This window comes from Hyperolius riggenbachi, chromosome 5 (assembly GCF_040937935.1).
Source record: "Hyperolius riggenbachi isolate aHypRig1 chromosome 5, aHypRig1.pri, whole genome shotgun sequence".
NCBI classification, from domain to species: domain Eukaryota; kingdom Metazoa; phylum Chordata; class Amphibia; order Anura; family Hyperoliidae; genus Hyperolius; species Hyperolius riggenbachi.
Window position 1 is genome coordinate 415,848,533 of NC_090650.1, and position 16,109 is coordinate 415,864,641.

Sequence of the window (16,109 nt, forward strand, 5' to 3'; positions counted from 1 at the left end):
CTTACGAGTTTTAGTTGCACCTGTGGTTCCAAGAATTGAACTTCATCCCAATCAGTAGCTGATATCCCCTTTCCCATGAGAAATCTTTACATATTCTCTAGTAGATCATTAGGGGGGGGGGGGTCTATATGGCTGATACTGTGGTGAAACCCCTCCCACAGTGTGATGTCAGGACCTAGGTCCTCCTGACGCCATACTATGGGAGCCTTGTGGCATTGTGGGAAATGATAGCTGTTTCCAAATGTCAAGCAACCAGTATCTCCCTCTGTGCATATGTACTGTATATCTATATCCTTTTAAGTGTAACAGTTGTTGCTGGGAGTTATTAATATAGAATGAATTATTTTTGTTCTGCAGCCAAACACATGTTCCAGCTACGGGCGCACATGTACCAGGCCAGAGGGTTGATCGCCGCCGACAGCTCTGGACTCTCAGACCCCTTCGCAAAAGTGACCTTTGTTTCCCACTGCCAGACAACCAAGGTGACAACTACAATGCTTATTAAATGTACCTAAAAATGTACCTGAAGAAGTGATATAGCCTATATCAGTGCTACACAAGTCATCTGGGGGTAGACATGAATAAAAAAATACTTAGAGTGGGATTATACTCCCAAAACTACAACTTCATTAACTACTCTTGAAGTGGACCAGAACTCTTGCACAGGACAGAAGGAAACGCACCCTGTATGTATTTAGAGAGTTTAGCCTGTCTAATTTCCCTTCATCTGTGACTAATCACAAGTTGTAATTTGATCTCTCCCCTGTGTCGGCTGACTGCCCAGGCAAATAAGTTAATTTGTAAACAGGATGTTAACCCTATGTCTGCTTCCATGAAAGCAGGAAGTAGAAACACTGCAGATCTATTGCAGGATTAGTATCAGCTGTAACAAAGAAATCTTTTTCTTTAAAGGTTATTATGCTGTTGCTTATCTTTTAGAGCAGAGAGGAAGTTCTGAGTTCAGGTCCGCTTTAATTACATAAAAGAACATTTGAAAGCAATCCCAAGTATTCACTGTGTGTAAAATTGTTTATCTTCAGTGCAGAGAGCAATAGAAGCTTATTTTTCTCTTAATCAGCAAAAGCAAGTATTTCCCTGTGCCTGTGTCTTTACTCTGCCCCTCCCTTTGCTGAAGTGACTCAGCTGTTTTGCTGCCAGGGCGATGTGTCTTTTTAGCAGAGGGAGGAGGCAGACTGAAAAAGACACAGGCAGAGAGACTCTGCTGGCTGGCAATGATTACATTTGCCTATGAACCAGAGATAAGCAAGACTGTACTGCTCTCTGCAGTGAAAATAAATATTTTTCCACACAGGAAATGTTTGGGAAAGCTTTCAAATGTTCTTTTTTGTATTTTTATCAAGAGTAGTTATTGAAATTTGAGTTTTGGGAGTATAATCCTACTTTAACATGGGTTACTAATCCAAGTTGAAATATCCTTGCAATAATGTTGTCAGTTCTGTAACATACAAGCACTGTCATTGTTTTCATTATAAACAAGAGCCATCAGTATTTGGTACTCCTGTGACTTTATCCTGTCTCTCCTGCAGATCATTAATCAGACGCTGTCCCCCACCTGGAATCAGATGCTTCTGTTTGACAACATCCCCTTGCATGGAGAATTAAAGGACATTGCAGAGGACCCTCCGAACATTGTCATAGAGCTGTATGATGACGATGCCCTGGTGAGGACCACACTTACCATTTACTAGGCTTTCCTAATGGACATGATTAGTTAGATCGAAACAAAGGAAACCGAGAGCCCAATATAGTGTAGTATTTACAGTAGGTCAATTACAGTATATAGATTAGAGTAAGTACAATGGTTATACTCACAAACATGGGTTACCACACAGGTAACCACTATTCAGGCAGGTGGGGAGAATAAGAACCTGACCCCACTGAGGTCTAAGAAGTCGCTCTCTGTAGACAGGAAAATTGGGGAAACACCCCTCCACCAAGGGTGGACTAGACTTGGTACAAATTTGTAAACAGAGGCGCCAACCAGTGTTGCCAACCTTTCACATTATTTTTTACTGACAAATACCTAAAAATTTACTGCCAAAAGATTTTTTTTACTGACAAAATCTCCTGCGCCGCGCGTACACCGAAAAATGGGCGTGGTCACGCAACAGAATGTGGGCGTGGTCATGGGTGGGGCCAAATATACATGATTTTAGTATTGCTGTAGAAGGTCTGCAAGGGAAGTTTGAGCTCTGCCATAGTGTTTTCCCCCCTTCCCCCAAAATACATGTAATCTTACAGCATTTCACCAAAAATCCACGTAATCTGGCAGAGGTTCTTCCAAAATACTGACAATATGGCAGTGGTTCCCAAAAAATAGATGTAATCTGGCAGCAGCGATTCCCCCAACATACACATAATCTGGCAGCAGTTCCCCAAAATACATTTAATCTGACAGCAGTGGTTCCCAAAAAATAGGTAGCCCCAGGTCTATAGGTGTCCCCAGAATAGGTAACCAGGGGTATAGATGTCCCCAGAACAGGTAGCCAGGGGTATATGTGCCTAGTATATGTAGGCAGGGGTACAGGGCCGGTTCTAGACTGGCACATATGAGGGGGCAGTCAAATGGGTAGGGGGCAACATGCACAAGGAAATTTGCGGCGCGGCAACTACAGTGGGCATGGCAAGTAAATGCACATAATGAGAGACAGCGTTTCACCAGTAAATGCACATTAGAGACAGCCTTTCACCAGTAAATGCATGTAATGACAGACAGCTTTTTACCAGTAAATGCACGTAATGAGAGACAGCTTTTCACCAGTAAATGCACGTAATGAGAGACAGCTTTTCACCAGTAAATGCACGTAATGAGAGACAGCTTTTCACCAGTAAATGCACGTAATAAGAGATACGGGAAATCAGAAGAGTAGGAGGCGCCCTTTGGTATAGCACAATAGTGAATAGGTATTTCGAATTTGTAGGGTAAGGATAAAAGTTCCTACCTCAGATGAAGAGTCTCAGATCGGTATACTGTAAAACAATTTATTGGAAATTTGGACTAAGCACTTGGACAACGCGTTTCGCGACCGCAACTCGCTTCCTCAGGTCAAATAATCGTGCTGTGGTGACTCATGCGGAAAGCTGGGCGCCGATCTGAGACTCTTCATCTGAGGTAGGAACTTTTATCCTTACCCTACAAATTCGAAATACCTATTCACTATTGTGCTATACCAAAGGGCGCCTCCTACTCTTCTGATTTCCCGTGAATCCATACCCTACTGGTTAGGGCGGATGTTCCTACCGCTTTATAGGACATCCTTTTTTCTCAGGAGCAGCGACCTTAAAGGCCGAGTGGAGACGGTACTTCTCCACATGCACTGAAGGTGGTTGCCGTCATACGCAACCCACCCTTGTGAGTATATTAATTATTATTACCTATTCCAAATACCGAGACGTTATCACGCGATATCGGGCTCCCGGTGTCCCTGTGTTTTTTAGTTTTCTGTCCAGTACAAGAGATAGCTTTTCACCAGTAAATGCACGTAATAAGAGACAGCTTTTCACCAGTAAATGCACATAATAAGAGACAGCTTTTCACCAGTAAATGCACATAATAAGAGACAGCTTTTCACCAGTATATGCACATAATAAGAGACAGCTTTTCACCAGTAAATGCACATAATAAGAGACAGCTTTTCACCAGTAAATGCACATAATGGCAAACAGCCAGCGTCCTCAGTATATGTAGCCAGGGATATATGTGCGCAGTATATGTAGCCAGAGGTATATGTCCCCAGTATATGTAGGCAGGGGTATATGTGCCCAGTATATGTAGCCAGAGGTATATGTCCCCAGTATATGTAGCCAGGGGTATATGTGCCCAGTATATGTAGCCACAGGTATATGTCCCAGTATATGTAGTCAGGGTTATATGTGCCCAGTATATGTAGCCAGGGTTATATGTCTCCAGTATATGTAGGCAGGGTATATGTGCCCAGTATATGTAGCCACAGGTATATGTCCCAGTATATGTAGTCAGGGTTATATGTGCCCAGTATATGTAGCCAGGGGTATATGTGCCCAGTATATGTAGCCAGAGGTATATGTCTCCAGTATATGTAGCCAGGGGTATATGTGCCCAGTATATGTAGCCACAGGTATATGTCCCAGTATATGTAGTAAGGGTTATATGTGCCCAGTATATGCAGCCAGAGGTATATGTGCCCACAATAGGTAGCCAGGGGGTATATGTGCCCAGTATATGTAGCCAGGGTTATATGTCTCCAGTATATGTAGGCAGGGTATATGTGCCCAGTATATGTAGCCACAGGTATATGTCCCAGTATATGTAGTCAGGGTTATATGTGCCCAGTATATGTAGCCAGGGGTATATGTGCCCAGTATATGTAGGCAGGGTATATGTGCCCATTATATGTAGCCACAGGTATATGTGCCCAGTATATGTAGCCACAGGTATATGTGCCCAGTATATGTAGCCAGGGTTATATGTGCCCAGTATATGTAGGCAGGGGTATATGTGCCCAGTATATGTAGCCAGAGGTATATGTCCCCAGTATATGTAGCCAGGGGTATATGTGCCCAGTATATGTAGCCACAGGTATATGTCCCAGTATATGTAGTAAGGGTTATATGTGCCCAGTATATGCAGCCAGAGGTATATGTGCCCACAATAGGTAGCCAGGGGGTATATGTGCCCAGTATATGTAGCCAGGGTTATATGTCTCCAGTATATGTAGGCAGGGTATATGTGCCCAGTATATGTAGCCACAGGTATATGTCCCAGTATATGTAGTCAGGGTTATATGTGCCCAGTATATGTAGCCAGGGGTATATGTGCCCAGTATATGTAGGCAGGGTATATGTGCCCATTATATGTAGCCACAGGTATATGTGCCCAGTATATGTAGCCACAGGTATATGTGCCCAGTATATGTAGCCAGGGTTATATGTGCCCAGTATATGTAGGCAGGGGTATATGTGCCCAGTATATGTAGCCAGAGGTATATGTCCCCAGTATATGTAGCCAGGGGTATATGTGCCCAGTATATGTAGCCACAGGTATATGTCCCAGTATATGTAGTAAGGGTTATATGTGCCCAGTATATGCAGCCAGAGGTATATGTGCCCACAATAGGTAGCCAGGGGGTATATGTGCCCAGTATATGTAGCCAGGGTTATATGTCTCCAGTATATGTAGGCAGGGTATATGTGCCCAGTATATGTAGCCACAGGTATATGTCCCAGTATATGTAGTCAGGGTTATATGTGCCCAGTATATGTAGCCAGGGGTATATGTGCCCAGTATATGTAGGCAGGGTATATGTGCCCATTATATGTAGCCACAGGTATATGTGCCCAGTATATGTAGCCACAGGTATATGTGCCCAGTATATGTAGCCAGGGTTATATGTGCCCAGTATATGTAGCCAGGGGTATATATGAACAGTATATGTAGGCAGGGTATATGTGCCCAGTATATGTATCCAGGGGTACATGTGCCCAGTATATGTAGGCAGGGTATATGTGCCCAGTATATGTAGGCAGGGTATATGTGCCCAGTATATGTAGCCACATGTATATGTAGCCAGGGTTATATGTGCCCAGTATATGTAGCCAGGGGTATATGTGCCCAGTATATGTAGGCAGGGTATATGTCCCAGTATATGTAGTCAGGGTTATATGTGCCCAGTATATGTAGCCAGAGGTATATGTGCGCACAATAGGTAGCCAGGTGACCCCCCCCCCCCAGCAGGAGGACAGCAGCGCAATGGAGGGAGAGCTGTGGCATCAGCGGTGGAGAAGGGGGGCAATCTACTCCCCTTCTCTCACCTTAGTGCTCTCCCTCCCTCGCTGACTGTCCCCTCCTGATCTAAGTGCTGAGTGGCTGGCAGGTGGCAGCAAGCGGAACTTACCTGCTGCGTCTCTCGTCGCCGGCGCGGGATGATTTGCTGCTACTCTGGTCTGGTCCAGAGCAGCAGAACTTCCGGCGCAGGAGCGAGACGGAAGGTAAGTCCCGCCCGCTGCCAAACGCCACTCTGCACTTAGATCAGGAGGGGACAGTCAGCGAGGGAGGGAGAGCACTAAGGTGAGAGAAGGGGGCCCCCCTTCTCCACCGCTGCCCACAGCTCTTCCTCCACTGCGCTGCTGTCCTCCTGCAACAGGGCGGTCGGCCGACTGGCCGCCCTTTTACGGACGCTGCTGAATTCCTTACGAAATTCACGGGCAGCTCATTTTGTATCAAAATTTACGGGCTGCCCATAAATTTACGGGCGGTTGGCAACACTGGCGCCAACAAGAGTAAAAATGTTTAAAAAGGGGGAAGTTATGGTGGACTTACCTCCCTCGTGGATAAACAGACTGAATAACGTTACTTAGATTCAAGGTAACATTTATTAGGTACTCCAAAAAGCAACGCATTTCTCAGGTCACAGTCCCGCTTCATCAGGCAAATAATTGGAGAAAACAAAAAGCGCAGAGGCGCTTGGCTGCTACACAGACCCCTTTTTGTTTTCTCCAATTATTTGCCTGATGAAGCGGGATTGCGACCTGTGAAACGCGTTGCTTTTTGGAGTACCTAATAAATGTTACCTTGAATCTAAGTAAAGTTATTCAGTCTGTGTATCTACGAGGGAGATACGTCCACCATAACTTACCCCTTTTTAAACGTTTTTTTAATTATTTTTCTTTTATTCTTGTTGGCGCCTCAGTTTTTCAAATTAGTACCACGATTAGTTAGATGTATGAGGTTTCATTTCTGAGATTCTATAGATATCTACATGTGATAAAAAGCATCTGTTCTTTCTGTATCCATTGCTGTCCTCCTTTGTGTTGTATGTCATATCTGTGCCAATGGGGGTAGAACAACATCCTCCTTCTACTGACAAACGGACTGGTAGCTCGATTGTCAATGCTGACTTTAGTCATTTGAGGCCATACAATCATCGATTGCCACCCGATTTGGTAAAATGGTTGATCCCTCTCTGATTAAAATCTGTTCAGGGAATGATCGATTCCTATCACACACAGGAAACCAGTGTTTTTTAATAGCCGTAGCTGGATAGTGTTAAGGGCTCTGCCTCTGACACAGGAGACCTGGGTTCAAATATTGGCTCTTCCTGTCCAGTAAGCCAGCACCTGTTCAGTGAGGAGACCTTGGGCAAGACCCACTAAAACACTGCTACTGCCTATAGAGCGTGCCGGGCAGTTCAGCCCCACAGCTGCTGGCCATGAGTGCTATTCGGGAGCAGAAATGAAGGTGACAATGGTGGACTGTTGCACCAGGCTCACAGGAACACTCATGTTATGCCATTTGTCAATTTTTCAGGATCACAGGATTTGTCTCTGTAAATTAAGCCTTTGTCTTGCAGTGTATTGCACAGTCCTTGTGGTACAACTCCGGTATTATTATATGACCTGTTTTTATCCTGGAATATGTTGCCAGACAGTAAACTATTTTCTTTTATTGTCTTTTAGGGTAAACCAGAGTATCTTGGTTCTACTGTTGCGGCTCCGACAGTGACCTTGTCAGATCAGACGTATTCCCCGGCCAAACTGGCTTATTACCCCCTGTATTGTGGCCACCTGTCTGGAGGGGACCTGCTGGCTGCCTTTGAATTGCTACAGGTAAGTATTCACCCTTATACTAATAGTATTCCACAAATACTGTATTTTTTGGACTATAAGACTCACTTTTTCTCCCCTAAAAGTGGGGGGAAAAGCCACAGCGTCTTATAGTACAAATGCAGGGAGTTCCTGACTTGTGAATGCCTGCCAATATGAATCTCCAAACCGCTGCAATGTCAGGGACTCCCTGTACTGAGCCCACGCAGAGAAGGACACAGGGGGACAAACAGAGGACACAAAGGGGCATAGAGGAGGACACAAGGGAGACACAAAAGGGCATAGAGGAGGACACAAGGAGGACAGAGGCTGACCCGGGGGGACACAGGAGGACACAAGAAGGACAGAGGATGACACAGGGAGACACAAGAGGTACAAGGGGGAATGAGGTATAAAGGGGCCATAATCCACAATATGCCCCTTCACCATGGATGCACCAGGTTTAGTGTATATATCTTTCCCCTGGTTTTTGTCCTCTTAACCTAGGTGTGTCTTATAGTCAGGAGTGTCTTATAGTTTGAAAAATACGGTACTTTATCCATACTTGCTTAGTCTGCCACTCCACACCTGAGTTGTGGTTTATAAACTGACAATTCCTTTATTCTCTCTCAGATTCCAGATTCAGGACCCCAGAGCCTGCCGCCCATCGAGACCCCGGATCCCAGCCAAGTCTATCCTGTGCCCGCTAATATCCGCCCAGTGCTGAGTAAATATAAAGTGGAGGTAAGTAGCGATCAACTGCTGAACTAAGAAATCAGAGGAAAGGACTGTCTGTGTTCTGCACCACAACCAACCCTTTTCCATGTGTTTTTTTCTCTGCAGTAGATTAACTACTTAAGAGCCGCAGTGATTGAAATCTACGCCCTGCTTTGGTGGTTACCTGGCTGGCAGGGAGTAGATTTCAATCAGTCGCCGCTGAATCACTGCCATGTCCCGTCGCAGCTCACTTGCTCTGCCCGTCTCTATAACGGCACAGTCCTGTAAGCCGGTCAGGAGCCGATTTCACTGTCTTCTGGCCCTGTCTATTAAGGTAAGCAAATCCGATTGGCTTACATTGAAAGACAGGGTCAGGTGCCAATGAAAGCAGCTCCTGACCGGCTCACATGACTCTGCCGTCATAGAGAAGGTGGCCCAGGTTCCCGATGTGCGGCGGTGACGGCGTTTGCGGCGGGTATGTGCGGCGATTAGTCGTTATCCGTCGGGATTCCACCGTTTCTGTACCAGTGGTCTCTGGTCCGTAAGGGGGCAGAGACCGCTGGTACTTAAGTGGTTAAATAACAACTGACCTGATGCAGATTTCCTGGCTGTACTGCTGATCTTCTGCCTCTAATACTTAAAACCTGTACTGAAAATAAAAGTCAAAATAAGCATACATAAGTCATACTTACCTTCCATGTAGTCTACTCCACAGTGTCTTTCTCCTGTCCCGCGTCCTGTTTGTTCACTATGATCAAGGGAATTTTCCGTCCTCCCTTTTGAAAATAGCCATTACCCATAACAGCTTTCTGGTCAGCACACAGTTAAACTGTAACATCGCCCACTTGAGCCATAGGGAAACATGGACATTACCTGGTACATCAGTTTTCCTCTCAGCTATAACTGACAGCAACTGATATCTTACTGACAGCAACTGATATATTTCAGATCTGACAAAATATTGTCAGAACTGGATGGGATTATTGTCAGAAGAAAATGGTGAGCTTCTGAGAGGAACTGATGGCAAGGTAACTATGTAATGTTTATTTGAAGTTACCTCATGTGTTTATTTTAAATATTTTTACTCAGTACAGGTTTTCTTTAAAGCCATAGACCATGAACAAGCATGAAGATCAGATGTTTCTTATTGAAGTCTGACTGCATGCTGGTTTCAGGTGTGCGATTCAGACGCTACTGCAGCCTAAGAGATACAGCAGGACTGCCAGACAACTGGTATTGTGTAAAAGGAAATAAATATGGCAGCTTCCATATCCCTCTTAAGTCAGTTGTCTTTTAAAAACTTTACTCTACTTGTATAAGGAAATACTGGAGATTTTATCAGGTGACTTTGCCTTGGCATAGATCTGTGTTACAGGAGCATTGTGGGAAAAAGATGTCATATGTAACATGTAGCCTTGCCTGTTGGGAAGGGGGGTGCCTGGGCAGGCGAGGGTCAGGGGCAGTCAATGTAGATGTTTATGTTAGGGTTAGGCATCAAAGGGGAGCTTGTTAGTGTTAGGCAGAGCCAGGACAAGGTGCTCCAGCACCCAAGGCTGAGACACCAAAGTGCGCTTTTCCATCCCTCCCACCCCAGCCGTCACACACTGATTGCTATTAGACTAAGAGGTGCCCCAGGACCCCCAACACCTTAATCTCCAGCTATCTTGCAGTCACTGCCACATATCCCCTTTTCTTATTTCTATCTGCTTTAAACACAATAAGGGGAATGTAAGTTGTACCCCCTGAGGCTGGTGTGCGCCCCCTCCTACACTGCACCCTGTGGCTGGAGCCTCTCTCGCCTCTGCCTTGGCCCGGCCCTGGTGCTAGGCATCAGAGGGGGAGTGGTTAAGCTTAGGCATCATTAAGGGAGGGCTCTGTGTGAGAATAGGGTTAGGTTTAGCTGTAGTAAAATATCTGTAACATTTACCAATATATCGGAATTAGCACTGCAAAATAGTTGAATATGGGTAAATTTACCAATATTCTACTACCAGCTATTTCAGGTGCCCAAACCTCCAGGCACCCCTTTTTTGCATGTACGCCCAGGCAGTAGTTCCTGTACTGTCACCCCAAGCAATGAGAAACGATTGATGCAAATCACAGTGCACACCAATGTTTATGCCTGTATGCCAATACTATGAGTTACAACAACCTGCAGTTCCACAGGCCACACTGCGGGGGAAACATCCGGACAAGAAATAGCAGATCAATGGATATGTTCAAATAGGAAGAAACTCCAGGAGCAACACCCTGACTTTTACCAGCACACTTCTCAAAAAGCTTCAATTGATACATCTTCAGAAGGCAATACAGCAATGAAAAAAACAATATACTTATCAGCACCTGCAGAGAGATGAGGAGGTGCGGAGGGGGATCAGCGATCGTTTTGCCCTGAAATATGGGCTTTCTCAAGATGGAGGTGGGCCGATGATTGTTTCACCCTGCAATATGGACTTTCTCAAGATGGAGGAGGGTCAACGATGATTTCACTCTACAATATGGGCTTTCTGAAGACGGAGGAGGGTCGACGATCATTTCACTCTACAATATGGGCTTTCTCAAGACGGAGGAGGGTCGACGATCGTTTCACCCTGCAAAATGGGCTTTCTCAAGATGGAGGAGGGTCGACGATCGTTTCACCCTGCAAAATGGGCTTTCTCAAGATGGAGGAGGGTCGACGATCGTTTCGCCTGCAATATGGGCTTTCTCAAGATGGAGGAGGGTCAACGATCGTTTCACCCTGCAATATGGGCTTTCTCAAGATGGAGGAGGGTCGACGATCGTTTCGCCTTGCAATATTGGCTTTCTCAAGACGGTCTTGAAAAAGCCCACATTGCAGGGTGAAACGATTGTCGGCCCTCCTCGCACCTCTTCATCTCTCTGCATGTGCTGATAAGCATATATTTTTTTTAATTGCTGTATTGCTTTTTGAAGATTTATCGATGAAAGCTTTTTGAGAAGTGTGCTGGTAAAAGTCGGGGTGTTGCTCCTGGAGTTTCTTCCTATTTGAACATAATGAGAAATTACTGGTTCAGACGCTATCCCCAAGGCTTCCTGGAGAAAGTTTTAGGTGAAGTTAAGCTTTCAGTGTCACAAAGTTGTCAAAGGTCGATGTGAAGTTGATCACATGGAATAAAGTCTCCACATACTCCATCATTTTATGTCTATACACTCATTCGTGTTGGCAGGAGATTAATTAACTGCAGCTATTTCCTTCTCACATTAATTCTGGAAAATGCTGAGTAATGGTTAGGCCTCAGCAGACTGACAGCCTGGAATACAAGTCTCCAGAGAATAGAAATCACTTTATAACATACATTACAGGATCATTCATTATCATGATATGAATCAACAGCCATTTCTTCTCCCCAGATAATCAATCACTGATCACTAATGTACAGCAGGCTTCAGTATAAAGCTTCCCGTTACCAGGTCTGATTGTAACCAGTCTGGTATTACTCTGGACTCCTCCTTGTCCTTCATTCCCAAACAGGAAGAACTATCGCCCAATTTAACCACTTAATGACCGCCTATCGCCGATTGGCGGCGGCTGTTCGTAAGTGGGTTTCTATGGAAACGGCCGCTTGTTCGAGCGGCTGTTCCCTGTCAGTTCATGGAGGGTGTCTCCGTGAACAGCCTGCGAGTCTCCGATCGCGGCTCGCAGGCTAAATGTAAACACCCGGGGACATAATCCCCGGTGTTTACATCGTACGGTGCTGCTGTCACAGCAGCGCCGTAAAGGAGATCGGCGATCCCCGGCTTCTGATTGGCCGGGGATCGCCGGCATCTGAAGCCTATCAGAGGCGGTACGGGACGGATCGCCGTCCTGTACCGCCCGTAGAGAGAAAGGGAGGGAGGGAAGGAGAGGGAGGGCGGAATAGCGCTGCGGAGGGGGGCTTTGAGGAGCCCCCCCGCAGGGCACAAACAGGTGGTGGCGATCAGACCCCCCAGCAGGACATCCCCCTAGTGGGAAAAAAGTAGGATGTCTGATCGCCCTGCCTGCAACGTGATCTGTGCTGGGGGCTGAAGAGCCCACCCAGCACAGCGCATATGCAAATCCAGCTATGCTAAGATACTGAGTAGATTGCCTATAATTAGTTCTACTTACTAATTTCCAGTTTTGAATGTACACTAGACTAGACTAGTTTAAAGTGTACCTGTGAGAGGCTTAATACGTGTATTTATAAGTATAAATACACGTATTAAGCCTCTCACAGGTACACTTTAAACTAGTCTAGTCTAGTGTACATTCAAAACTCCATGAGGTCTGTGGGCTTCTGAGGTCTGTGGGCTTCTTCGCCATCCTCTCCACCTGTTCCGTTCAGTAGATATCCCTCCTGGTATTTTGGCCAGTCACGACTAGTAATGGCTTTTGTGGATGCGCGGCGCACGTCCGCACACTACTGCAGGCACAGAACGCTCCCAGCTGCCAGAGCACAATGGGTAGGCCACACATGCAGAGAAAAGAGGCCAACCAGAATATCTGGAGATTAGTGAGGAAAGGTAGTGACTACTTGTGCAGAGCTTTTTATGGTAGGGTGTGGCGTTTAAGCTGGATCTTTTGGGTAATGGGTAGCCAATGGAAAGATATGCAGAGAGGGGCCGCATCAGAGGAACGGGAGGAGAGGTGGATGAGACCACCTGCAGGGTTCAGTAGAGACATGGAGTCATATGTCCAGTGGTCGCCCTAATATGAAGTCCTGAACACATGTCCTCCAATGGCCTCAAAAGATTGGATAGATAGCTAAACTTCTGGAAGACATTTAGGATCATAAAGAAAAAAATAAAAATGGAATGTAACTTGCCTCCTTGATAAGACATGACTAGTGCTTGTGGAGAATGGAAGTTAATAAAGGCCCCTATACACAAATGTTTTCTCATGTAATTATTGTTTAATCTTTTCTCTGTGATGGGCTGTTAGATATCCTAGGCAGGCCCGGATTTACCTCACAGGAGCCTATAGGCACTGATGTCCTGGCATCTTAGACTTGGCCCTCAATGAACCTACAAACCCTCACTGAACCACACTTCACCACAAGTGTGCTGGCTGACCCAGCTGTCACTTCTCCCTTACTTCCCTTGCCCATTATAGGTAGCTACAGATGTCCCATAGCATTCGGCAACCAGAAGTACCATCAGTACTAAGTAGCTAGAGGTTCCCTCGACTGAAGGGAGATCTTGTCAGTGGAAAGAGCAGGGTGAGTAACCTTTAATTTATACTCTCAGCAGGACTCTGCATAGGTAAGCGCTCGGGGAGGGGGGTGAGCCATTTTCTCATACAGTAGGCAGGGGCATAATGACATAATGGGGTTAGGGTTAGGCACCATCAGGGGATCATAGAGTTAGGCACCACTAGGGGGGTCTTAGGGTTAGGCACCACCTTAGGGTCTTAGGGTTAGGCACCACCAGGGAAGTCTTAGGGTTAGGCACCACCTGAGGGTCTTAGGGTTAGGCACCACCAGGGAAGTCTTAGGGTTAGGCACCACCTGGGGGGTCTTAGGGTAAGGCACCACCTGAGGGTCTTAGGGCTAGGCACCACCAGGGAAGTCTTAGGGTTAGGCACCACCTGAGGGTCTTAGGGTTAGGCACCACCAGGGAAGTCTTAGGGTTAGGCACCACCTGGGGGGTCTTAGGGTAAGGCACCACCAGGGGGGGTTAGGGGAGGGTTTTTTGTGAGAGTAGGGAGAAGTAAGGTCATCAGGGGTTGTCTTAGGGTTAGGCACTGCCAGGGAGGGGTTAGGGTTAGGCACCATCAGGGGAGGATTCTGTGTGAGAGTAGGGAGAAGTTAGGTCATAGTAATCACTTTTCCTGGCTATATCCAGAGCCCTTTTATAGCCTTTTATAGCCTCCTTTACAGCATCCTTTTTATAAAGTATAACTAGCTTTTCGGCTACACCAGGCATCCTTTACAGCAGAATTTGGCATATGGGCTACACCGGGCACTCTTTGTAGCTGAATTTAGCATATGGGCTACACCGGGCACTCTTTGTAGACGAATTTTGAATATGGGCTACACCGGTCGCCCTTTGTATCCAAAGTTGATATTTCGCCTACACCAAGCGCCCTTTGTAGCCGAATTTGGCATATGGGCTACACCCTTTTTTCAAGGCGCCCTTTTCAAATTTACGCGAGCCGGGGGCGTGATCAGGGGTGTGGCTTAAGTATCCCTCTTTCTCATCTCAAAAAGTTGGGAGGTATGGTATAGCCATGTTAAGCCAATGTTAAGATATTGTCTATAACATTTTTTTATTGTTTCTTCATCTTTATCTAAGGTAGAACAATAAATAAGGTAAAATAACAGTATTAAACAGGACAAAATATTGTAACATTTTAAAAAAATTACAGTTGTAATGAACATCAACATAGTAAAACAATGGTAAATATTAACGATACTTTACCACAACTAAACCTAATCACACAGAACCCTCCTCTTACTGATGCCTAAGCCTAGACCCTCCCTGGTGGTGCCTAACTCTAAGACCCTCCTTCCTGATGCCTAACCCTAAACTCCCCCTTCCTGACACACCCTAAAACCCATTTTATCCGCTGCGAATAACGTTAATACAAAAAGCAATACATGTGTAAAATAATACATTTCAAAACAATACTATACGAAATTATAATTGTCAAAACCAATTTCAAAATAATATTTTTCAAAACACTAATTGCCAACAAAAACAAACAATTTTGGTTGGACAGGCCCTTCGCCTCAATAAATTTATCTGGCGCACAAATTTCTTCTTTGGCGCCTAATAGCTGATATTTTGCATTAGTGACTATAGGGCGCCCAAATAGTCCATTAGCCCCAGGTGCCCAAATTTCCTGATTCCCTTTACACTGGTGAGGATGAGATGAAAGGCCACCTGTGGCACGGAGAGAGATAGGCTGCTGCCTGTGCAGAGAGAGATGGGGGCTAGGGATGGTCGAATCTCTCCCAATCAAATTCATGGCTACAGGGCCGGGCCGGCTATAGACTTTTTGCTGCCTTAAGCCATGGATACAGGATGCTGGACGGGAGGCTGGAGATCCCATCGTTGGAACCCTGAGAGTGGGTGAGTAATGCTATTGTGCGTCTCTGCCAACTGGGGGGGAGTTGGGGAAATGAAGGAGCATGCTTTATTTTCAAGGGAGGGAGTGCTAGGAAGGGGGCATTTGGGCAGGGGAGCCGCCTCTTGCCACCCTCTAATTATTGCTGCCCTGAAGCACACGATTCACGCTGCTTTATGGAAGAACCGCCCCTGTGTTAGTTTAAAAAGCAATTATTCCCACCAAAACCTTAACCAATTACGGACCGACGCAGTACAAATGTACGTCGGGCGGGTGGCGATGGGGTTCTGACCGGACGTAAGCTCTACGTCCCATTCACCGCACGTCCCCGCCGCTCTCGCCGCTTTCCACCAACCGCAATTAGCAGCCCTGCCGCCTCTATGACGGCAGAGCACTGTGAGCCGGTCAGGAGCCGTTTTCATTGGCTCCTGGCCCTGTCATTACTGTAAGCCGTTCCCATTGGCTTACATGGAGTGACAGGGTCAGGAGCCAATGAAAGCGGCTCCTGACCGGCGCACAGCGCTCTGCTGTCATAGAGACGGCAGAGAGCGCACCCTGCGGCGGGGACCGAGCGGCGTGACCGGCGGGAGCGATGGATTATTGCGGCGATTCGTCGGGATGCGGCGTTTTAGCGTACCAGCAGCCTCTGGTCCTTAAGGGGGCAAGTGGTTAAAGGACATCCGAGGTGAAAATAAACAATGGAGATAAACAATTTTATCTATTCTCCTTCTCCTAAAAGTGACTTTTTTTTAGCTATTCCACA

General features: G+C 46.1%; 1 protein-coding gene across 4 annotated transcripts in view; it reads left to right on the forward strand.

The window, feature by feature from the left end:
* FER1L6 (fer-1 like family member 6) overlaps positions 1 to 16,109 on the forward strand; it is a 288,985-nt gene that overhangs the window by 192,345 nt on the left and 80,531 nt on the right. For all 4 annotated transcript variants that reach the window (XM_068237997.1, XM_068237996.1, XM_068237998.1 and 1 more), the window contains 4 exons: positions 358 to 482; positions 1,548 to 1,682; positions 7,456 to 7,605; positions 8,215 to 8,325. In XM_068237997.1, coding sequence (XP_068094098.1) covers positions 358 to 482; positions 1,548 to 1,682; positions 7,456 to 7,605; positions 8,215 to 8,325 — 521 coding nt within the window. The remainder of the gene's footprint in view (positions 1 to 357; positions 483 to 1,547; positions 1,683 to 7,455; positions 7,606 to 8,214; positions 8,326 to 16,109) is intronic.